This window comes from Nematolebias whitei, chromosome 1, assembly GCF_014905685.2.
Source record: "Nematolebias whitei isolate Nwh7 chromosome 1, NemWhi1, whole genome shotgun sequence".
NCBI classification, from domain to species: domain Eukaryota; kingdom Metazoa; phylum Chordata; class Actinopteri; order Cyprinodontiformes; family Rivulidae; genus Nematolebias; species Nematolebias whitei.
In genome coordinates, this window is record NC_056498.1 from 63,572,810 (window position 1) to 63,596,994 (window position 24,185).

General features: G+C 37.7%; 1 protein-coding gene across 1 annotated transcript in view; it reads left to right on the top strand.

Moving 5' to 3' along the window:
- Positions 1-17,104, top strand: part of LOC119419146 (E3 ubiquitin-protein ligase NEURL1) — a 35,042-nt gene extending 17,938 nt beyond the window's left edge. Inside the window, exons 4-6 of the mRNA XM_037686452.1 lie at positions 8,275-8,991; positions 13,999-14,178; positions 15,929-17,104. Coding sequence (XP_037542380.1) covers positions 8,275-8,991; positions 13,999-14,178; positions 15,929-16,173 — 1,142 coding nt within the window. The 3' untranslated portion in view covers positions 16,174-17,104. The remainder of the gene's footprint in view (positions 1-8,274; positions 8,992-13,998; positions 14,179-15,928) is intronic.
- The last annotated feature ends 7,081 nt before the right edge of the window (positions 17,105-24,185 follow it).

Here is a 24,185-nt window from a genome sequence, read left to right on the forward strand (position 1 = left end):
GATTTTTGTGGTGGTGATTTTGGTCCATTATACGGGGTTCGTTACAGGCAGTTATTGTCATGTTGCCTGTTGTGCCTACAGATGGAGCGATAGCATGTCAGTGATAATAAGCCGAGTTCTCTGCAAACATGTTGAGTTGTCTGATCATGATGGTGCTTTGTTTTCCTTTCTTAGTGTCTATTTTTGTCTGTTCATCCACTTTGTTCTTTTGCTGTAGAGCTCACCTATTGTTTCACTTGTCAGTGTAGATTATGTGGGGTTTGATGTGTGGATTTAAAGGGTTTTAAATATAGAAACAGAGCTGAGATCAGGTGCGGTGGCCGCAGACAGCATAAAGTGCTTGCCTGGAAAAGACAAACTGAGAGTCATTCACAATACATACTCCAACTCACATTTTTACCTGAAACCTTAACAATAATGTTGGAGTCTACACTGTTTGAATGTAAACAAGATATCTTGTGTCATTGGATGGATTTTATTGAAACTTTCAGAAAATATTCACTACATGTCTATAATTGATTATCTTTTGGAATAAATATAATTCAAGAGAGCTGACACACCCATTTGACAGAAACCAACACAAAACTGGCTTTAATTTAGTAGTTTAAATGGATATTGAGCCAACATTTGTCATGGTAGTAGCTAAAAGTCATTCAAAACACAGAATCTGAGCATCTGTTTTATAATATTGCATGCGATTGTGTGTAACATTAATTTTAAGGTTTGACCAAAAGAGCTACAACTCCATCGTTTTTGAATGCAAGCTGACCTTAGCCTATGGTTCTGGCATGAAACGTGATAGGTGACATGCATTCCTCCAAGGGTGTTTAATGCAATATGGATGCAAAGCTGAATAATGATGTTCTTGGAAAAAATTGTGCAAACAAAACTTTAAGTGTTTCTCTGACTGTCTCTATTTGGATGCAATTTCCATCTGTTTCTCCAGGCGTTCATAAGGAAACAAGGCAAAACCCCTTTTGTTAATTTTGATCGATGAAGACATGCCACAGGCCCGAGGGCTCTGCTTGCCCTGAAGTACTACAAACTCATGTTGTACTAATACATTTGATTTCTGGTCTGCTGCTTGCAGCCAAATCCTCCAAAAACAATAAACTGGAAATTCAGCTCAGTAATAACAATATGCAAACTCATCAGTCAGAAACTCTGTTTTGAGCCAAAGGCAAACAGTAGACAGCGCGAGAGAGAAAGTCGGAGAGATAAGCCGAATGTCTTCATATAATAAACATTTTAGTAATTTCCCTTCTGCTGAAATCTTTTGGCAGAATAAGAATAAAATCATGAATTACACTGCAGCCTGTTGCTCTTTTAACTGTTTTGTTCTCTGTTATATTCCAGCTTGTCCTCGGAGTATAATGGAAACACTAATAAATTGCAGAACTTATACATTTTTTAGGGAGTTGACATTTAAACCTGAATATAGTTTCATGTTGATTTTGCAACCTCATGGGTCCTGTTCCAGGTTTTCCTATTATGGAAATTACTGCAGCCTGGAATGTTGTGTTCAGGTCAGGAGGACAACTTTTATTCCTCTCTGGGTAGAAAAAATTAAAGATTAGAACAAAGTGAGGCTGATGCAGAAAAAGTTCTTTTGTAAGCAGGATTGGTATTTAGACCTTTTTACCTTAAAAAGTCTTCCTCACCATGTGGCTCATCCCAGTTTCATTCAGCCAGTTTCCTTAAACCTTCCCAAACACATTAACAACACTGATTTATGTAATAAATGTGGCCTTTCTCTAATGTCCTTCCACCTTTCTTCAGAAATCATGGCAAAAATGTGATTTGATGTTTACATGTCTTTTAACCTCCACATTATAAACATTACCAGAACAGCCTTCTTCCACCTGCGTAATATCACTAACATTAGAAACATCTTATCTAAAAATGATACAGAAAAACTGATTCATGCATTTGTCACGTCTAGACTGGACTATTGCAATGGTTTATTATCTGGGTGTCCACATACTTCTTTAAAAAGTCTTCAGTTGATCCAAAATGCTGCTGCCAGAGTGTTAACTGGAGTTAATAGGAGAGATCATATCTCTCCAGTTTTAACTTCTCTCCATTGGCTCCCTGTCAAATTCAAAATTAAATTCAAAATCTTACTTCTAACCTACAAAGCCCTCAACAACCTAGCTCCATCTTATATTACTTATTGTCCTGTATTTTCCTAACAGAGCACTTCGCTCTCAAACTTCAGGCTTAATTGTGGTTCCTAGAGTTTCCAAGAGCAGAATGGGAGGAAGATCTTTCAGTTATCAGGCTCCTCTCTTGTGGAACCAACTTCCAGTTTCTGTCCGTGAGGCTGACACATTGTCCAGTTTTAAGACTGGGCTGAAGACTTTCCATTTTGATAAATCCTATAATTAGGTTTGGATTGTTATGCTGCTATAGGCTTAGACTACTGGAGGACAAATTGATCTCATTTCTAATGATGAATTGTTAAAATTAAATAGTTTTCCTTTGATACCATTTCTATCTTAACGTGATTCTTGACCTGCCATTGTGTATCTGTTTTTCCTTCCTGTTTCTCTCAAACGCATCTGGACGAAGCAGATGGCCACTAGTCCTGAGCCTGGTTCTGCTGGAGGTTTCTTCCTCACGAGGGAGTTTTTCCTTTCCACTGTCGCCTTCATTCTTGCTCAAGATGAGAGTTCTGTGATGGAGTTACACTCAAACCAGTCTGCTCCTCAAATAAATAGTGTTAAATTATTATTTTTATATATGAATGTTTCTGTTCAGTGCCCTGAGATGACTTCTGTTGTGAGTACTTGGCACTATATAAATAAACTTAATTGAATTGAATTGAATTAAAATTAGATTAGGTTTTAGTTTCATCTTGATAGTCACATGAAGACTTGCCACGTCAGCCTGATAATATAAGCATGCAAATCTGGTTTATTGTTGATTTTATCTGTATGATTTCCAAGACAATGTAGCACTGAGATTATAGTGTGATATTAAAAACAACGCATGCAAATGCACAACTAAACTGTTCTGTTTCTAAAGAAACACAACATAAGTCTTATTGTAACAAATTCTCTTAATTTTTTAAGACATAGTAAAGGATGATCTAACGGGGGGGGGGCAGAATTGCTTTCCTTTTTTATGTATTCTTAAAATTTAAGTTGTAAGTGTAGCTTTTTACAAAAACATATACATTATAAAGCATTTCTGCATACAAATCAAGAAGTTACTCGCTCAGACAGTTGGCTTCAATGGAATGAGAGGCCTAAAATCATCTGAAATATTGAAAGATTGATGAATTGCTTCTATTATGCCTACAGGAGAAATCCAAGCATTTGTGCGAGTCTTGTTTCTGGTGACCAAAATGCTTGGAATTCATTTGATTTGTGGAACAAAAATTAAAATGTCTGGACAGGCTATTGTGCCTCAGCTGGAATTGAATCGACTTACATGGAATTGAACAGATTTGCAGGAAATCAAAACAAAACACGTAATGGAGCCTGTCAGCGTAGTTTCCTGGGAGATGAGCTGGAGAGGGGGGGAACCTTCAGAGAGAAGGCTAATCGTTTGCAGATAAAGAGTCCAGTCCAAGTAAAAACAAGAATGTGTGCCTTTTTTCCTCTGGGCCAGTGAACAACTCTGTCCATCTGCAGGGCTTTTAAACACTGAGCTGATTCTACAGCATGGCTACAGGAATGTATTTCAAACTAGATTTGAGACTTTGCCGAGCACTGGATACGCACTAAAATTAGCAAATTGGTCCATTTGGTGCATTAATTCATTGAGAAGGACTGTAACCTGAAAGATAAAGCAACAGTCAGGTTATTCATTTGTCACATTTCTAATTTAAAACTCAAAAATGTCTTTCACCAAAACCACAAACTTGACTTGGTTCTCTAAAATGCCTCATGGATCTTGTTGGAAGATATCCAAGGATCTCAACCTGCTGAGCTTGTCCCATGATTTCTATCAGCCTAGATTATTTTGCTGCTTCATACTTGTATATATCCTCCTAGAGCCCATTCTTAACTGATTTATTTGTATTGTTTGTCAAGCAAAAGCTCATTCTTGTCCTTTTTGGGTCAAACGTCTAACCCCCGGAGCTGCCTGTCTCATGACAGATGACTTTACTCACTCATCTATCCAGAGCCCTGGACAGCCCCCTTCTTAGCCATACTTAGAGAAAATCCCCAAAACACACTTGTCCAGTGTGCACATGCACACAATCATTGTAGCTGACCTTGTATAGAGGTTGCAACACCAATATAACTCCCAAATGCCTCCTTAATCCTGTTCGGCAGAGGAAAAGGAATAAACGGAAGTTAGAACCACACCAATGTATGACTGAGCGCAGTTTAATACCAGGGGAAAAAAAAGATACATAAGAATGATAGTAGTGCTGTATACACAAGAATAGGTCATGTGCTTCAATTTGAATGGAGTCAGACTGCTACACTTTGACAGGAAAACCAACTCCTTTTGGAAGCGGCAGTAGTTTATCTCGGCGTGTGCTCACATGTTTGCAGGTTTCTGTTTGACATCTTCTGTTTCTCAGTAATACTTCTACTTTCTTGTAACTGGTTATTCCAGATTGAGTGAAGCCTTTCTTTACATCAAGTGGATTTATACTGCAGGTGTATGTTCTACAATTGGTGTGTTCTTACTTCATTTAAGTTGAGAAAGTTCCCCCCATAGTGTCCAGCCGGAGTCTGATTACAGATTTTCTCCCACAGCTAACATAAAGAGCCAAAGACAAGTGGTCAACCTTTGACCTTGCAGATCAGGCTGGTATTCATTGCTCTATTTAAATATTTTTCTCTTGAGAATCAGAAGCTGGAGACTACTTAAATACTTAATGTCAGCAAGGTAATTTCAGCCTGTCACTAAACTGTATAGCTATTGTTGCAATGCTTGAAAAAAGTTCAAAAACTTTGAGGACGTGAACTTTAAAAATCCAAAGTAGAAGATAATTACCGTTGTGTTTAGCTCCTGCTATCAAACAATCTGAAGCCTTGCCGAGTTTAAATTTCAAAAGGTGTGTGACGCTAACCTTGCTGTAAATTTTCCATGGGAAACAAGCTTAATTTAAACAGAAAACATGCCCACACCTGTGTGTGTGTGTGTGTGTGTGTGTGTGTGTGTGTTTGAGTTTGAGTGACTTATTAATGGGAGAACTGAGATCAAACGAGAGCTAGTTTATTTTAAAATGTAATAACAAAGAAAGCTGACACTTGATACATGGTTTGTGGGCAGAAACATTTGGGCCGGGGACATTTTAAACAGCAGTGACAGTGTATGGAAGTGACAGATATAAATTTGCCATCCCACCCACACACACTCACACACAGATTCATGGCCTTTTCACAGAACATGGAGTTTTGCATAAAATCTAACTATGCAACTTAATTCCAAAGAGGATTTCTTTTTATTTGTTTATAATTTATGGTTTTGAACATGTTTTTGGCCATCTGTCTCTCAGTTCTTTAATGGAACTGTGCAAGGTAGATAGTGTCAACAATAACCAACCTTTAAGACTTGTCACGTTTATGTTTATCTTGTTGATAAGAATAAAGTTTAACACAATTTATTTAAAAACCTTTTTTTAGTGCACCAGCTCATTGGACATATGCAACACAACAACATTTAGCAGCAAATTAACCCAAAAATGGTGGATGCTTATGGAACATAACATAATCTAAACGAATTTATGGACTATTTGAAATATTTACTAAAAACTTTGGGTTAGTTAAAGTAACCAAAGTTCATGTTCAGTAATCCAGATAGAAATCCAACAATGTTCAGTCAGGTCATCTGGACGGTTTCTTTGTCTTTGCTGAGACGTTTCGTCCTTCATTCAAAGGACTTCTTCAGTCTGAGGAGCCATCAAATAAAACTGATTCCCACAAACAGCGTACTCCACAGTGGAAAAAAAACTATTTGCTGATGAACTTCTGATTGCTTGATTCTGAACGTTGATGCTAAGATGGCCTCCGGGGCCCGCCCTCCCCCCCCCCTGTCAACTCCTCTGAGAGTTAAAGATATTTTTTTAATCAAAAACTGTGGGGAGAAACAAAACACTTTTTATAGGCACACGTGAGCAGGATTTATTGACCCATGACATGGGTCATCATTTTCAGGATTTATTATTTTATTTAAACTTTTAATTGACCAGGAAAGATTTATCAGGCTCAGATTGTAGAAGAGTGACTCAGAATCAGAATCAGCTTTATTGTCATTGCACCAAAGCACAACAAAATGACATTTCAGTACAGCCCGTCCAAGTAAAACACTAACAAACAGACATGGGTAGACGGAGGTGTCTGAGGCTGAGGCCTCGTGTGAGACGCTGCCCTTATTCGTTTAGATAAGGTAAAGTGGAAACACAAGGAAAGAAGAAGTGTAAAGAATTCATATATCACACTGTGTCCTAGATGGAACACAGTGTGAAAGTTGCAACAACAACAAAAAAACCTCAGCACAGACAAAGAGCAGAAGCGGGGGGGGGGGGGGGGGGGTGTTCACCTTTTTCAAAGGCAAGCAGGAAAACTTTTTTCATGTCTTATGTTCAAGAAACATAAGATGTGATTTTTACACATGAAGGACTTCGAGAGCTTAGTAAAAAATGTATGTGGGGGTGGGGGTTGTATACTGTGAAATACTTATTCTTACCTGTGTGATTTCAGAAATAGTGTTTGAATTCATTGTTTTTTTTCTTTAAAAACATTAAATTTTCACCGTGTGATTTTAATTTCCTTTTGGCCAAATGTGTGAAATTCTGTGCCTCCTTTTGAGGCTACACCCAGAAAAGTCATGCATATTTGTGTGCACCATTTCGTTCCACCACATGCATGTATGACAAATAAAGAAACTTGTACTTTGACTTTGATATTTATTTGCCATGCACATATTTTGTTTGGCCTTATATCATTTTTGATTTTTTTTTTGTTCAAAATGCATTGAAATATAATGTTTCTCTCACAGTTAGTTTTGACTGCTGCACGTCTCACAAACAGAAACTGAACTTTACGACGCCGTAAGAATAGAACTGATCTCTTGCATCCACGCGTCGGCAAACTTTGCCTTGAAGATGATAAGGCTGCTAATAATAAGAGCCTTGTGGCTGCTTGTGCACACTCTTGACAGAGGAAGTAATTAAGTTCAAGCAGTTTATCAGTAGCTGGCCGGAGATGTGCTGTCTTTGGGTGATAAAAGAGGAGCTTGGTGAGGTATGCCCTGCCTCTCAAGTGTCTACCCAGCGCTATTTTTCATCTAATCTTGCCCTGACTTATTCTTTTTCTCCGTCCACTTCAGGTAAGGGAAGCCCAAAGCAGGTCAAGCCAGAAAGACATCATGTCACTTACCCACGGCCTCCCCCTTTTCTCTCCCAACTCTTCTCCAATGTCTAATCAGGCTAATTTTAGCTTGTTTAAAAATTGGCACAGAACGTCAAAGCGTGCCATGAAGGAGATCTATATGTACTGACTGAGCGCATGGGAAGCATGTTCTCTTTAGGTTTTCTTTCTGGCACCCATGTTCCCGTGTGGCTTCGATTTTACAGTGACAGGTATTAACATGGAACAGCTATTTATGAGAGGGTACTGTGTGGCACAGACACGGGAGGCAGATTTTAAAATGCCTTTCATTTACAACTGTTGGAAAATAGCTGACTTTAGCAGGCAGTCGCATAACTAAAACTCCTAACATTGCACAGCGCTGCAGGAAGTCACTGCTGCTGAGACAATTTGTTACGTAAACACATAACTGTATATAGGTACATTGTAAACAGCTGCCCTTGAAAAAAGTTAAGTCAAACTGACATCGCTATGTTAGTCTTATTATTGAAAATATAATAATCCTGCTCCAGATGATAATAAAATAAAATGAACTTGTTCTTACAGGACCTTAAGGTAAGACATGGAGTTGGGTTCAAGTTATTTACTTTTTCAAGATTACATAAACCTGTTATGGCTTCTTTATTATGACGCCGCCTGCAGCTGCAGTTGGCCCCCCACTTAAAGTCCTGGTATATTTCTGGGCATGTAATTGTTGATGCATTTGTTCCTCGGCTCGGAGTGCAATCCGAACACAAAGAGCGCCTTTGAGTGAATATGTTACAAGGCAGCGATGCTGTAAGCCATTTCTTGTTCTTTAAGATTGGAAAATAGAGTTCATCATTTTTGCATCCTAAGTGAAGGTAAAGACACAGTCTGGTGATCACGTTCACCTTGAAACACCGTATACAAAACCCTTATAACACTGCTATGTGTTTATTTGTGTGTATTTTAACAGACAGTGAAATGGTTCCCCTGGACTGCTTACGTCCTCGATCCTTCGCCACCACCCACCGGGCCTCAATACGGCGGAACAGTCACGACCCTCGCCTCTCCATCAGCCTCTGTGACCTGAGCCTGCAGCAGCAGGAGATGCATCTAGACGAGGACGACGAGGAAGAGGAACGGCTGCAGCCCTTGAGCTCCACCTCTTGTCATGTGCCCCAGAACTCTCAGAACTCCCAGCAGAGCTCACTGCTGCCCAGCTACTTGGACTCAGATCTGCAGTTTCACGCAGTGCATGGCCTCCATGTTACCACGCTGGATAAGCACAACGTGACGCGGCTGGATCACCGTGGTGACGAGCGGACCCTGGTGTTTACCAGCCGTCCGATGCACTGCTCAGAGACCGTCTTTGTGAAAGTTAAAGCAGGAGCCGCCCGGGCCGGGTCACTATCTTATGGAGTGACGTCATGTGACCCAGCCACATTGAGGCCAAGTGACCTCCCATCTAATCCTGAGTCCCTGGTTGACCGCAAGGAATTCTGGGCCATGTGTAGGCTGGCATTGCCACTCCACAGTGGAGATATTTTGGGCTTTGTGGTAAATGCAGAAGGAGAGTTTATGATGAGCCATAATGGAAACAGGGCTGGACTGCAGCTATGCATCGATAACTCCAGGCCTCTCTGGATGTTCTTTGGCCTGCATGGCACCATCACACAACTCAGGATTTTAGGTAATTCTAATTTTGTTCTTTTAATTTCCATTATATGTGAGAAACCACACTTCTCCACTCAAATTATTATGCACGATATTCCAGATTTAAATGTGATGCTCTTTTTCGTCTTCTTACACTGTCAAAAAGTAGCAAGTCAGGGGACGACTTAATTGGGTTTCAGACAGAAAATACATTAGAAGAGATAAAGATTCTTATCTGAATTTCTTGTCTAAGCCAAGTTTTTTTAATATTTAAAGTTCTTAAAATTCCAGCATCATCCACAGATTTATAAAGATCATTTGTAACATTCAAGTGATGTTAATGCAGTCTGTGATCCTTGGATGACCTTCGGAAGCTGAATTGGTACTTTCTCAAATCATAAAAACAATTTCCCATCCTTTGCTGTCCAGGCTACACGCTGGCTTTTTTTTATCAACTCATACATTATCAAGTAATTTGAAATTGTATCCCAAAAAAATGGCATATAATGATTAACTTTGTTCCCTCGGTTGAAATGAAATTTTGTCAGTTTGATTTTATTCGAGCAAATGTCATAGTGATTCTGTAGTTTGGCTTCTTGTACCCAGTTTTCTATAATAAGTTTACTGCTGAGACGATCATAAACTGAAAGACCAACACATTGAACATGTTGAACTGAATAGATGAAATAGATTCTGGTGTTACCTAACAGAATTTGATTTTCTCTTTTAGGACATGTTCAGGAATGTTTTCATGAAATGTTACTGTTTCTGACATTAACAGCCTACATTTCAATATACAGTGGAAATTATCAAGAGCCAGTTAATATTTTTTTTTTTTAATGCAGTTTTTATAACACAAAAAGTAGATTTTCAAGAACATTTGGCACACAGTATACATTAGAGTTGCATTCAGGCCCAAAAAATCTGACCCGACCCGGCCAGCCCATAGCCATCATTTCCAAACCCCACCCGATCTGACAAATTAACAGTAATTACAGGTCCGAACCTGAAAAAAAAAAACATTTTTAACGAAGCTTTGACTGCTTACATATGTGACTGAATAAAAGGGGCAGACGATCAGCGTTGAGGGGGTGTTTGTCCTTTCGTGGCCATCACACTGCATTAAATCCCTGCTTCTGCCTGCATTCTGCATTATTCAGACACAGACCCTGCTCTGACATGTCTGCTTTGGGATCTCACCTGTTTGGGTCGTCGGCTGCGTGAGTCCACTGAGTGCAGCGGCTGAATGAACGTCCATTTGGGCGATGGATCGCTTTCTCATCTAAAGCTTAAGTGAACTTTTTACCTCTTTCAAGACCGGTCAGAAAAAGCTCGACCAAAAACCAAAAGCCCAACACCGACCTGGCCCACCCATCCAGCACATTATTACGGCCAGGCCCAAATTTAGGCCGGGCCGGACTGGGCTTCAGGTCTGGGTTAGAAATGACAGATCTAGTAAACATCCACATTTATGTGTCTGTCTCAAGTTAAGAGTGATAAGTGATGGGCACTTTTTCCTATTTTTCTCAACGTAAAGCTGTCAGAATGCTTGGATTTAATGTATTTTGATTTGACTGTGAAATATTGGAGCCAAAAGAACAAAGTAAGATTTTTGCAATTCGTTTACTGTCACTGGAGATTATGGCATTCATCTTAATTTCTTGACAAACAGTTTTCCTCCAACTCTCACTTTATAGCTTGCTAAGCTATTAATGGATCAGTCGCAGCAGGTCAGATATCTCTTCACAGAAAATCTATAATTTGGGATGAACTTCACCGAGGGGTTAAAATGCACTTAGAATTGATCAGAATTTTCCCCTGTAGATCTTTTCTGGATGCTCAGCTCTCCTCTCCACTCTTCCATGCAGTCACTCAGACCAAGAACTGAGGGGGTTATTTCTGTCTTGCGTGGGCTCCCAGCAGCCAGCATTATATGTGAGGAGGGAGCCTGTGATAGCTTCTTATGATGCCCTCCTGATGCATTATTAAAATGTAATTGCATGGAGATTTGAGATGCTACGTTTTCCACCCCAGCCAGTTCCTGTTCCAGTAGTCTCCAATTGTCTCTGTACTTCCTTTTTCTTCTTTGCATTTCACTTATTTCACTTTTTACCCCCTCCCCACATCTCTTCCCCCTCATACTGGCTCTCTGGGGTATGTTCCTCGAGTCATTACCCACTCCAGTTGTGGGGGGATGCATTTGTGACGTCTGTGCTCACCCACACTCACTGCAGCTGCATACCATAAGTTACCATGGAGACATCTAGCCACTGAGGCAAGTGACAGTTTGTCATGGCTAGGTGCTGTCAAGCCTGTGAAGTGGAACAGATGGGCGTCTGTTGCTGTCACATAGTCATTTTGTCTGTGTTATCTTTGAAACCAAGATTTTTAGCCCTTTCATCCAAGATATTTAGAATCTCTAATGTCTCATTGTGGTCTTGCATCTTCTTAACACTATGGGTTAAGCTGTTATAAAGCTGTTATGAGATTATTCCTACTCCATCCTGCAATATCATTATGTCCACTGACAGGTAGCGCTGCTCGTTTTGCTACAACATAATGTTATGCTGGGGAAAAAAACATCTAAATCCTGACATTCACATGAAGGCTATTTTGACACTCACCACCCACCTAAACCTTTCTAAAGCCCAATCACACCCCCTACAGGGCAGCAGCAATCCACTACTACAGCAGTAAAGTACAATAATCCCCTGCCAGACCTGCTTACCAAGGGCTTAAATGTGTTTAGATTGTTCACCTGGTCTTCAAAGTCTCCAGATATCAATCTATTAAGATCTGTGGAAAGCATGGCCATTTAACAGAGAACCATGATCCAGAGAGCCTGAAGAGTCTAATGATCCTGACTGGTTAAGCTGTTTAGGTTAAATTCAAGCTGTAAAGACGTATTACCTGAGCCAAATGGAATTTTGTTCTTAGTATAAAGTGTAAAGTAAGTAAATCAAACAAAAAACAAACATACAAAATAGTTAATCTTCCTATTGGGTGAGATAGGGTAGAGGTAGAGCAGCCAATTTGGGACCCAAAATTCCCAGGTTCGATCCCCAGCCATTCCCACATGTTGTGGTGTCTCTGAGCAAGACACCTAATCCCTAATTTCTCCCCGGGCGCATACATAACTGCCCACTGCTCCACCTGGGTGTATCCCTGCTGCGATGGGTTAAATGAAGAGAACCAATTTCCCCATTGTATGGGAACATACAATGATGACAATACATATCAGTTTACTTTATAATCATCTAATTGTGACATATTCTATTTAGAACATCTGTTTTATTTAGATAATTACCATACATTTTCTGATTGATCACCAAAGAGTGTTGCATTCTTTAACCAAAGAAGAGAGAAGTGGCAGAGCTTGCTCTATAGTAGCCTGACAGTCAAGACCCAGAGTAATGAATTGGACTGCATCACTTACTGTGCATCCTGCACTATGAAACCTGGGCAAGAGGTTATGCTTGTTACAGTGGCAATACCCTTTGAGCAATGCTTAGAGCCCTTTCAAATGGAAAACTAAACAAAAGCAAAAATAAAGCTATACAAGTATACATTTTAACCAATAAAGGCAGTAGTTTTATATCTGCTAGCCGTCCACCTTGAGTAATGGCGTGAATGTCAACAGGGTGAAAGACTGAGTTGAGACAAAGCAGCATAAAGTTTACAGTCACTGTTTGACGTTGCTGATGCAGCAGGCCTGTCAGGAAACATGTCTTTCTAAAGACGAGCCCATGTGTTTAATACTTGGTTGCATTTAAAATACTTTGTACATTCTCATCCACAATAATTCAAGAAAACATCTCATTTCTAATTGGTTTACATTTCTAACTCTGCCCCTCAGTTTGCATAGGAATACACAAGGAAACTTCAGTGCATTAGTATCTACTATTCCATGGACCCCTTACGCACCTCTGTCCCTATGATAAACAGTTTATCTTGTAAACATGTAAGGTGATATATCTCTGTGTTTAATAAATAACAGCTCCAAGTCACTATCCACAAAACTCAAACACAAGCATGCCTCCTTCAGCATAGCTAAATACATCTGTAGTCACGTAGCCAGTAATAAATTCAATCTATAGAAAATGAAAGATGCCCTTGATGAAAGGGTACATGAATAGACATGAAGGTTATCCGTTCAGCCTTAATAAAGTCCACCAAGACTTGTACTCACAGCCAGGCTGTCAAAAAGGTCAGTATATGATGGCAATGTAAGGCTTCTTTAACATTTTTGTGTGAACAGTATGCATGGATCTCTATTTCTTCAATGATCTGGTATAGATGAAAATCAGCTGTAAAGGTGTATATAGCGTATATGCTGACCTTGCAGCAGTAAACTGATTTTTGCCCCACAAAGGTACTGCATTTTTATAGAAGCTGAAACTACACTGGTTGAAATCTTAATATTAGCAAATCATTGCCTAAGATGTAAAACATCAACATCAAATCTTTTGTCATGTATGGTTCCAAGTCAAGGCAGACTGGTGCAGCGGTATCTCCGGCACGATCAGATCAGGGGCAACATGTAGACATCGATGGCATGTGCCTGTGAAGCAGGGAAGATCAGAATTTGTCCGTCTGCACCAGTGGGTTGTGTTTTAATGTTTGGGCAGAGATGAGCTGCCCATATGAGAACTGATGCCAGTGCCTGTGGTTATGAGGTGCACATGGGGATGGAACGTATAGAACAAACAAAAGATTGTCTGTGCATGTGTTTTGTACCGTACCCAGAGGGATCATGGGTTCATGAAGGAGGAAGGAAAGGAGGGGGCTTTCAGGCTTGTGACTCACTCTTACACCCACACACATGCACAAACACACATGGTGGGCTCACTAGTCATCTGCTTTGTGATAGAACTGACTTAATGTGTATGTCAGAGAGAGAAAGACATTTGAAAGCTCTAGCTACCTTCTCAAAGACGTGAGTGGCCAAAATATTTCAATTCATTGCATACATTCTTCACAAACAATTCATTCAATGCACTTTATTGATATCTTTAATAACCCAGGTGTCTTCTCTCCATCACAGGATCGTCTTTGCATCCAGAGCAACGAGGCCCATCAGTGCCCAGCTCACCATCATGTACCCCCACCACCCCAACAATCCTTAACATCAGCAGCTCGGAGTCCAACCTCAACAACCCTCTGAACATTAATCTCAATTCAAGCCTTAACTCCAACTACAGCACACTATTCACATCCTCCACAGGTTTGTCCATGCTTTTAAGATTCAGGCTAATCATTTCTATACTTTTATTTCTAGTGGTATCCAAGTAAGGGCTTCAGTAAATCCCAGAAGATATCTAATCTAAACAGCTTCCATACCTGTCACTAAAAATAAAAAACAGAGTAATACAAAACAGCTCAAGAGTTGTTGTTTTTTTTTTTTTTAAATGTTACTCCAGAAGAATTGAGGACACGTTATTTATGCTGTCAAAGCTTTAACCCTGAAACTCCTCCTCGTAGTCTTTTTTCTTCTATTGTTTTAAGCTTACTTGATTTCCAGCAGCGACCCTTGGCTGTATAATAGCACATGTAGACAAAAACACAGTGGTGGAGAAAGTACTCAAACTGTACTCAAGTAGAAGTACAAATAAACAGACAAAAATGTACTCTAGTAAAAGTTGAAGTACCATATTAACATTTTACTTAAGTAAAAGTAAAAGTACTTGCTGAATGTATTACCTAATGCAATGGTCTACAATATCTTTAAATGTACCTACCATATGTACAGGTATATGTTCTGTAATACATTAATAGTGTTGTGTCATTTTAATGAACAATGCTGCAGATAATTCATGTTTTTATTGTGTTTACTCTGTGACACAGTTCACACTTGGACTTGTGATTCTGTGCGTCAGAATTTCAGGGATGACATGCAGAGTTAAATGTTATTAAGCAAAATAAGAAAGAGGAATGATTATACCTTTGAAAGTTTTTATTTAACACAAAGTAAAACCAGTTAAGTCATTTTAACTGCAGTAAACACATTTAAGTAAAAGTTGTCTGCCTGGAAACAGAAGCATTGGACCTAACAAAGGAATAGACCCTGATCATTTCAACTCCAGTTTGTCATCAACTCTAGTTAAAATACTGTCTAGTCAACCTTGTAATGGGTCAATAGTGAACAATATTTTAACTTCCTGACACCATTTTTAAAACTTGGACCATGTCGAGCCATTTGGAGACATCTCTTGTCTCCTAACATCCCATGAACTGACACATTTTAATATTGCAGCAAGAATTTCTTGTTCAAGTTCAGAAGAAGTTGGTTTTCAAAGTTTTTTTTTTTTGTCCAGTTTGACTCTTTAGGGAGAGAGACTCAGTTCTGCTGTACTGAATAATCTTTCAATCATGTTTCAATAAGGCCATGGGTGGCATGTATCTTCTGGCTGACTCTCCGCAGTAGAATCCATTTTGGGTGTGTTAGTGGTGCTCTGGGTGTGTCCAGCTCAATGACGTTTACACTAGAATATACGTCATTGGCCCAGCTCTTCTTGAAGGCGGGTCTAACAATACCTGCCCACTTTGCAGTGATTCAATTGACTAACTCCCCTCTCACTATTGGTTACTTTCAAACTAACGAACAAATCAAAAAACTGCAACATGAATGTAACTTGTAACACAACGCATTATAGAAATGTAGTGTAGTAGAAAGTACAGATACTTAATGTAAAATGTAGTGGAGTAAAAGTAAAAAATGCCCACGTTCAACTCTACTTAAGTACATTTTTCATGTATCTGTACTTTACTTAAGTACAGTAACAAAGTACTTGCACTTTGTTACATCCAACCACTGCAAAAACATAACAAAAAATACGTTTTTGTATGAACTGTGCAGAGTGTGAGAGTATATGATCCCTCCGGTTGGAGAACGTTTTGTACAGCTTTGTTTTTTTTTTTTTTTTACCTTCTTTTAAACACTGACGCCTCTTTCGTCTTTTCCATGTCGATTTCAGGTACAACCCCGAGCTCTCCGTTTTCAAGCCATCCAGAATCCCCTACCTTCCCGCCTTGTTCCAGCCCGTGGAGTGACGAATGCACCATTTGCTATGAGAACATGGTGGACACCGTCCTCTACGCCTGTGGACACATGTGTCTCTGTTACACGTGTGGTCTAAAGCTCAAGAAGATGTCTAATGCGTGCTGCCCCATCTGCAGGAGGACAATCAAAGACATCATCAAGACCTACAGAAGCACGTAGGCTTGTGCTGGAGGACATTAAGCTCAGCTTGAGACATGATCGAAACCATGACAGACTTTAAAGATAGAGCACAAGTGTGTGTTTGTGTATGTGTGATCAGGCTCAGGTACTCAAAGCCAGGACTTGTTATAAATGGCTAATGTGTCACCATTTTAAATAACGTGGATCAACAGAAGTAAAATCTGTGCTGCTGCAAAGACAAGGCGACCGCACACCTTTGAGCCACTTGTGCTGAAGAGAAAGAGCTATCTGAAGAGCCATATGCCCCACTTCCTGCGGAGCAACCCCTCATTCCTGCCAGTGATAGCACCATCCAAGTAAAGTAAGATTGTCCAGAGCTGTGGAAAATAACAAACGGCATCAATCTGCGGCTTCGCCAGCTGCTCCTACACTGCTTGTCAGGAAGCATTGAGTCAGAGTGCTGTGTGAGAGGGAGAATCAATTCTCGCCTAAATCTGAGAGAAAATCAAAGAGAAGAGAGTTTTATTTGAGGTTTTCAGAAGGCATCTAGATATCAGAGAAAAATAAGTGAGAGAGACTGAGAGAGGTTTTGGGTCAGCAATATTATAGGATAAAGCCTAAACCATGGAGATACAAAATATTTCAGATAACTGAAGTGTTTTCCCTGCACATGTCTGCATCTGCAATTCTTCAAACTTCAGGTAAAGTGGCACCAATAAATTAAAAGTGAATGATTTCACTGCTGAAGGACACGTTTGTGGCGATGGATCAGTGACGCCGGCGCTAAAGCAGAAAGATGATTCACATTTGAGATGGAAACAAGAAGGGGGGCGGGGGGGATGTGTAGCGGCGTGTGCCTGTCATGGTGTTTATTCATGCAGATGTTTTGTTTAATGGCAGCCGCGTCCACCTTCTCCGGCTGCTCGCTAAAACTGTTGGATTGCATAAAAGTGATTAGATTTTTTTAATGCCGAAAGAGCACATTAAGATGATGAATCCAACTCTTTGTTTTTGCAAGAATCCCTTAAAAGTCCAGGTACTCTGCTTACTTCAGGTTCTGCACTTATCGCTTATCTCTATATGTGGTTAAAACAGTTGATTTGGTGATGATGTAGTTATGTACATTGCATAATTAAGTTGGTAAAAATTCACAAGTGTGCAATCGTTATCAAAGACATCATGTGTTTATGACCCTTTTTTGCATATCAGTTTCTGAATGCAGCTCTGTCTGTAAAAGCTAGCTCATTTTATTTTAACTTTTCTACTCTATGTTATATATATTATACTGATATTTTAAGTGGTAAGGAATCCCAGGTATTTTCAGATGCTCTTTAAGTTGCTGTTTTTTTTCCCCCGACTCTTGTAATAATGAGGATGTTGTTTTGTCCTGCAAAGTGCTGAAGCTTATCTCATCACTACAACAGGAAAATTACCCCTTACATGTTTGTTGTGCAACATTTACTTCAACTTTCTGAGTTGGCCTGAATGAAACCTGGACAAATTCATCTGTAAGGAGTGAAAACAAAGAGGAACAATTTTTTTTTTCCATCCTAAATTCTCTTTTTCTTAATTTTTCTTACATTCTGAGATTTAACTATGGGGTGCCATTTGTAAAGTTACACAGTCAAAAATTAACTGAAATATTTTGGTTTATTTTTTATCAAAGTCATATTTCCACCATGTTGATCATAAATTTATAAATGTCATAGTTTCAAACTAAATATTTAGTTTACAAACTAAATACTTGCAAGTTAAATATTTAGTTAGTAAACTAAATATTTACATGTAAAATAAATATTTAATTTCCAAGCTAAAAATTTATTTTCCAAACTAAATATTTAATTTCTAAGCTAAACATTTAATTTATAACATAAATATTTAATTCACTAATAGCTCAAAATTAAATATTTATTTTCCAAGCTAAACATTTAATTTCCAAAATTAATTTGCTAAGTAAGTTTTTAATTTGGACCTAAATATTTAACTTGAAAACTAAATTTTTAACTTGAAAGTTAAATATTTAGGTCTGAGATAAATATTTAGTTAGCTAATTAACTTGGGAAATTAAATGTTTAGCTTGGAAAATAAATGCCTGAGCTATTAGCAAATTAAATATTTATGTTATGAATTAAATATTTAGCTTGGAAATTAAATGTTTAGTTTTGAAAATAAATGTCAGCTTGGAAATTAAATATTTATCTTACACCTAAATATGTAGTTTACTAACTAAATATTTAACTTGAGAGTTAAGTATTTAGTTTGTAAACTAAATATTTAACCTGTAAAATAAATATTTAGTTTGGAACTATGAAATTTATAAATGTATGAATAACATGGTGAAAATATGACTGAAAAAAAATCTCTATTTTTTTCTTATGAAAGGCTAAATAAACCAAAGTATTGCTGTTAATTTTTGACTCTATAACTTTACTAATGGCACCCAATATTTAACTACCAGTATACAAGTACAGATTGTTTTATTATTTAAACATTTGGAAGTGCTTGTGCACATTTCTTACCTGCTAAAGTTCAGATGTTTAACTCTATGTCACTGCATTGCACAGTACTGGAATTCTGCTCTGAGCTTGTACTTTTATACCTGGTTGTTTTCCTTTTGACCAAATATGAACTAAGAGAAATACATTTTTATGTGGTATTTTAGTAGAAAAAAAATGCTAGTGAAGATTGAAATCTTAACTGTATTTTCAAAAGTGTATTTATTTTTCAATGCTAATATAACTAATTCTCACAGTGGGCTTCGTATACGTGAGACTTTTGTGTCCAAAGCAACAACAAAAAAGTTTAAAACTCTTCTTAGGGACTAGCTTGACTGATTCTTTTCATCAACTTTGTGGTAGAGAAATAAATGAGATGGTCACAGAAAACTACATCTAAAGTATGATGCTGAACTACGATATCATCTAATTGTCATTGTAATGACTTTGCTAAAAAATATACCCTTTGACACATCAATACAATAAGTTTCCCATAAAACATAATGGTGATGTGTAATAAAAAGGCAAGCAATATATTTTAAATGAATGTTAAATTTACCTGGAAAAGGTTACAAACAACATATCAAATGTGGGAACTGTTAGTAGGTTCTGGGCTGTTTGGGATAATGTAAACATTCTGCTTTTTAAATAAAAATGAGTAGCTTTATTTTTTCTCATATTCCAAGCATACATCAAAAAACACAGTCATAAAAACATGCCAGGACTATTTCTAAATGAGCATAAATTTAATAACGGCTTTTTAGAATCTGCATCATCTGCAGATCTTTTCTTGATGTTTTCATTTACATAACTAGCATCTCAAACAGTTTGTCTTTCTTTTTTTAATTGGGCTGAGTGAAAAAAAAAACCATGTCCATCTGTTTGCTGCTACAAATTTAAACCTTTGTTTATATCTAATATGTAACAATGTTCGTTCTTTGAATAAGAACAGGCTGTTAACAGAAAAAAAACAAAGACATTTACCTCAGAACATCACCAATAAGTAGGCAAAAAAAAGACTAAATATTGGACCTTAAATGCATCAGATATAGAAAAAAAAATAATAATAATCAAACTCAGATCCTTGCTTGCAGTTGCCTAGCAACAGGTCTCTGCCAAAAAAATAAATAAAAAAAAGTTCTACTAAATTTGCCATCATACTATCAATAAAACTGAGTTTTTACATGTTCAGCAGATTTTTTTTAAAAATGGAAACATAATAAGATAATGTCTTTAAAAGCTCTGAGACATGAATGTTGTTGCCTGTGGCTTTCAGGCCTTTCAGGGTTTAACAGGCCAGAACTGTACTGTTTGTACTCAGATTACATTTAAAACAATGTTTCCCCATGACAAAAGTTTGATTTCATACCAATCAGTAAATCATGTTATAAAGTAAAACTCTATCAACATTGATCCAGTGAGAATGCTTTTTGATGTGACCAAATGAATCTAGCTCAAGAAAGTAGATAAAAAAATATATATAGGAAATCCAAAAATAAGTTATAAAGGTACATAAGTATATATTTCAGGAATATTAACTCGTGACTTTGATTTACTGGGTTTTCTTCTGTTGGGTGTTTATATCTGAATTTGCTAATTATGTTTGGTTTATGAAATAAAATTTAGGACACCTTTATTGTCTTGGTGGTTTTTTTTTTTATTATTGTGTGAATGTTTATTTACACTTTTGTGATCCATTTTTCTTCTGTACATTTTGGCATCTTTCTCGTCCCACAGTTTTCAAGCTATTTCAACAAATCATCTATCAAAATGTTCAGCTCGTTCAGGAAAAGGGTGCTTTGACTTTTGGTATTGGTGCAACTTTAGCTTTTTGAAATATTTAGCCTTTTATGACTTTTTTTCCACATAGAAAATGAACTGAGCTAATTTTACATTCTTCAAATCTTTAGATCCGTTTACAACATTTTACTGCTCCTTTCAGCTTATTTCAGCTAATTTCAGCTACTATTTAGCTGTTTTATGTTAATTTTAGCAATTCCACATTTTTGCAAGAATTTCTACTTTTTTCCACCTAAATCCACAAAAATGTGCTTCCTTCACTTCCTTTCAGTAATTTAAGCTTATTTCTGATTTTTAGCTGCTTTTCAGCTGTTTTTTTTTTCTCTCTCTCTCTCATTTCAGCATTTTTTAGACAATTTCCACTTTTTTGGGCTCATTTCTGCTTCCTTCAGCCAAATTGGGCCAACGTGTTCTTTCTGCACTCTTCTGCTAATTTAAGCTTGTTCTAAATTTTCAGCTAGCATTTTAGCATTTTTAGCTAGTTTCAGCCGTTTTCAGATAAATGTAAGTTTTTCGTGTTAATTTCTGCTATTAAGTTATTTATGCTAATTTCAGCTTGTTCTGCTCCCTTCAGCTTTTTTCTGCTGCTCTTTCATTCTATTAAATCTATTTTTTAGCCCTTTTTATGCTAATTTTAGCTTTTTCAGCTAATTCCACATTTTTAACTCATAGTTCTTTCCGCTTCCTTCTAGTAATTTAAGCTTCTTTCTGCTTTTTCAGCTACTTTTCAGCTTTTTTTTGTGCTAATTTCAGCTTTTTTTTTCTTCCAAATTTACTATTTTTTTGTGCTCATTTCTGCTTATTTAAACTTAGTTCAGGAAATATATACTTTGCTTTCTTCTGCTAATTTAGGCTTGTTCTTCCATTTCTGCTTCATTTCAGATTTTTTTTAGCTAATTTCAGCTGTTTTTCAGCAAGTTCTGCAAAAAAGCATTCACACTGCATTTTCACAGGAAATGCAATGTATCTAGTTATTTTTAAGATGGACACAAAAAATACAAGTCTATATAACTCAGTTAATCTCCTGGTTGTTGGTTCAGTCACTTGACGTAAATGAACATTAAATAATATTAAAAAATAAACTGACCATTTCCATTTCACTGCTGCAGTTCTTTTCTGGTATTTCCTGCACAACATGAATGTGAACTCAGGTTGGCACAGATGGGGTATAAGATTGGATTGATGTCATTAACTTCTCCCCAATTAGGCATTGAAAATGTTTGATGGTGCATTTACAGAACAACTTGTGCAAGAAATCACTAACTAGACAACAGCTAGAGAACAAAGAGGCACTCTGCGCTGCATAATCACTCTTCTCAAAAGTATACTTGACTAACATTGCGCCACGTACTATATGAATAACAAAGGCAAGGGCTTTTAGTAAACGTCCATAACTCACAGTGAAACTGTTTATAGCTGTGGTATGCAGATTTGGCCACAGTGAACATCATTTGTTATTTACTGTTGGTCTGGCTCTGCTGCATCTCTGTCTTATGGTGCAATCCAACAGGCACCAGTGAAGCTTGTGACGTCCGGACATAAAACAGGCAGGAGGATAGCGGCTGCTGCTAATGGACCAAGTGTTCTCGGCGTTGAGAGGACGATACACAACTGTAGTCTGTGAAAGTGACACGAACACAGTGTATCTCGCCGGTGTCTGTGCACACAGAGTTTCCGCTCAGACCTCTGAGTGAACCTGGCTGTCGGCCTTCTGAAGGCTTAAAGGCTTGGCAGACTTGTTTGAGCTGCGTTGTAGTATCTCTGTCAGACAGCTGCTAGGTCAAACACACACACTGTTTATTAAAGTACTGAGTTTGTATTTAAAAAAAAAAAAAGGAAGAAGAAGAAGGACGTGGATGCTTTTTGAATTTTACCCACACATCAGAGAATCTCAGTTTAGCCCCCTTGGTATTGGACTGTGAGGCTTCTGGTGTTCAGAGGGATGTTAAATATTTTCCTCTGTCAAATTTGTGATGTTGACAGACTGTGAGAAGTGCCATCATGTTTAAAGGCGATCTAAAATATCAAGTGAGTCATCTCACTCTTGTACTAACTGAACTGATGGAGTCGCTGGTGAAGGTGTGTAGGTGTTCAGTTCTGACGAAGGTGCTGAGCGATGCTGCCCTCTAGTGGTCAAAGTCATGTCCGACACCTCAGAAAAGAAAACGCCACATGAGATCAAACGTCAAAAATCACAGTCAATTTTTTGTACATTTATAAATATTGGAACTAAAAACTTAATATACCAACGGCAAAACTTGATCTTTACATATTCATACTAAATGTCATATATGAATACAACTGCACCTTTGTCGTTTCATTAACTCACTCGCACATCTTACCTTACTCTTTTTTTAACCTTGTAATTTATCCATTATATGTTCAAGTTAGGAAGCAGGAAGGCATTATTTAAAAATATACATATATCTGCACATTGCCAGTTCAAAAATAAAGAGCCTAGAATTACTTCTTTATTCTTGTTCAAGTCAACAAATGTAGAGTTCCAGCTCAGCAGAGGAGCAGCCCTTGGGATGTACACATTTCATACCAAAGTCATGTGGGCGGTAATCGTGATTATTTTTCAGAAACAAAATCCAAAAAATAGGCAATATGCAGCACTTGATGCTTAAAAACTATGCTATTTTTTTATCATGTGGTGTCAGTTTTATTATAGCAGGCAGTACTGTATAATCCAGTATTAAAGAGGCCATTTTCATATTTTTACAAATATGTCCAGTGGTCATTGGTTAAGAGGCAGAAACAGATTACAGTCCATCACAGAATAGACAATCGAGACAACTAGACGCACATTGACTTACACCTAGATACAATTTAGAGTTATCAGTGAACCTAACATGCATGCTTTTGGTCTGCGGGAGGAAACCAAAGGAAACCCGCACATGTGCAGGGAGAACATGGCAGCTAAGACATGGCGTCAGTTTTGAACCTGTCACCTTCTGCCTGTGAGGCAACAGCTCTGCCCACTGTGCAGTGGTCTAACCCAGCAATGAAAGAGTAAAATTTATTTTTATATAAGTAATGCTGGTCCAGAAAATGTAATAGTGTTAGTGTGTTGTGGGCTACAAAAAAATAAGTAAACGCCAGGTAATATACTGTAATTATTAATTTTTTATAACATAGCAAGTCAAAATCTATTTATTGCACAAATGTCTTTGTTTATGCTTTAACAATACTTCAGCTTAAAAATAGAAATTCAAAAGGTTGGACGTTTGCTGTGATTATGGTTTGTGATTTCTTGTTATTTTTATGGTAATTATACGGCACATTAATTTGCAATTAATTCAGATGATAATTACTCCCCTTGTGCATTACTTTCATCCTAATAGAGATCACTGCCTTCCAATGCGTTTGCTGAAAGGATTAACACATTTCGTGCGTCTCCTTCCACAATGTGTGCAGTGTGAAAGAACAAGACATGAATTCATCACTGGCTCTGTTTTCTTTTGTTTGTTTTTTGCCGCCTAATGAAGCATTTTGGAAAAAATTTCGGGGTATATAAATCTATCTCTTGTTTTTCTAATTATTTTTTGTAAATACCATCTAATTTCTGCATTATTAAAGATGTGCAAAAGATTACAGGGATTTTTTTTTCACACCTGTTTTACAAACCAATAAACTAGAGTTGCAATTCTGGCTTGAGCAAAAAATATTATTAATAAGTGATGTAAAGTTATTAAAAAAAAAAAAGAAAATCAGAAATTTTTAAAAGTGCATTTATTAAAGTCATTATTTGGC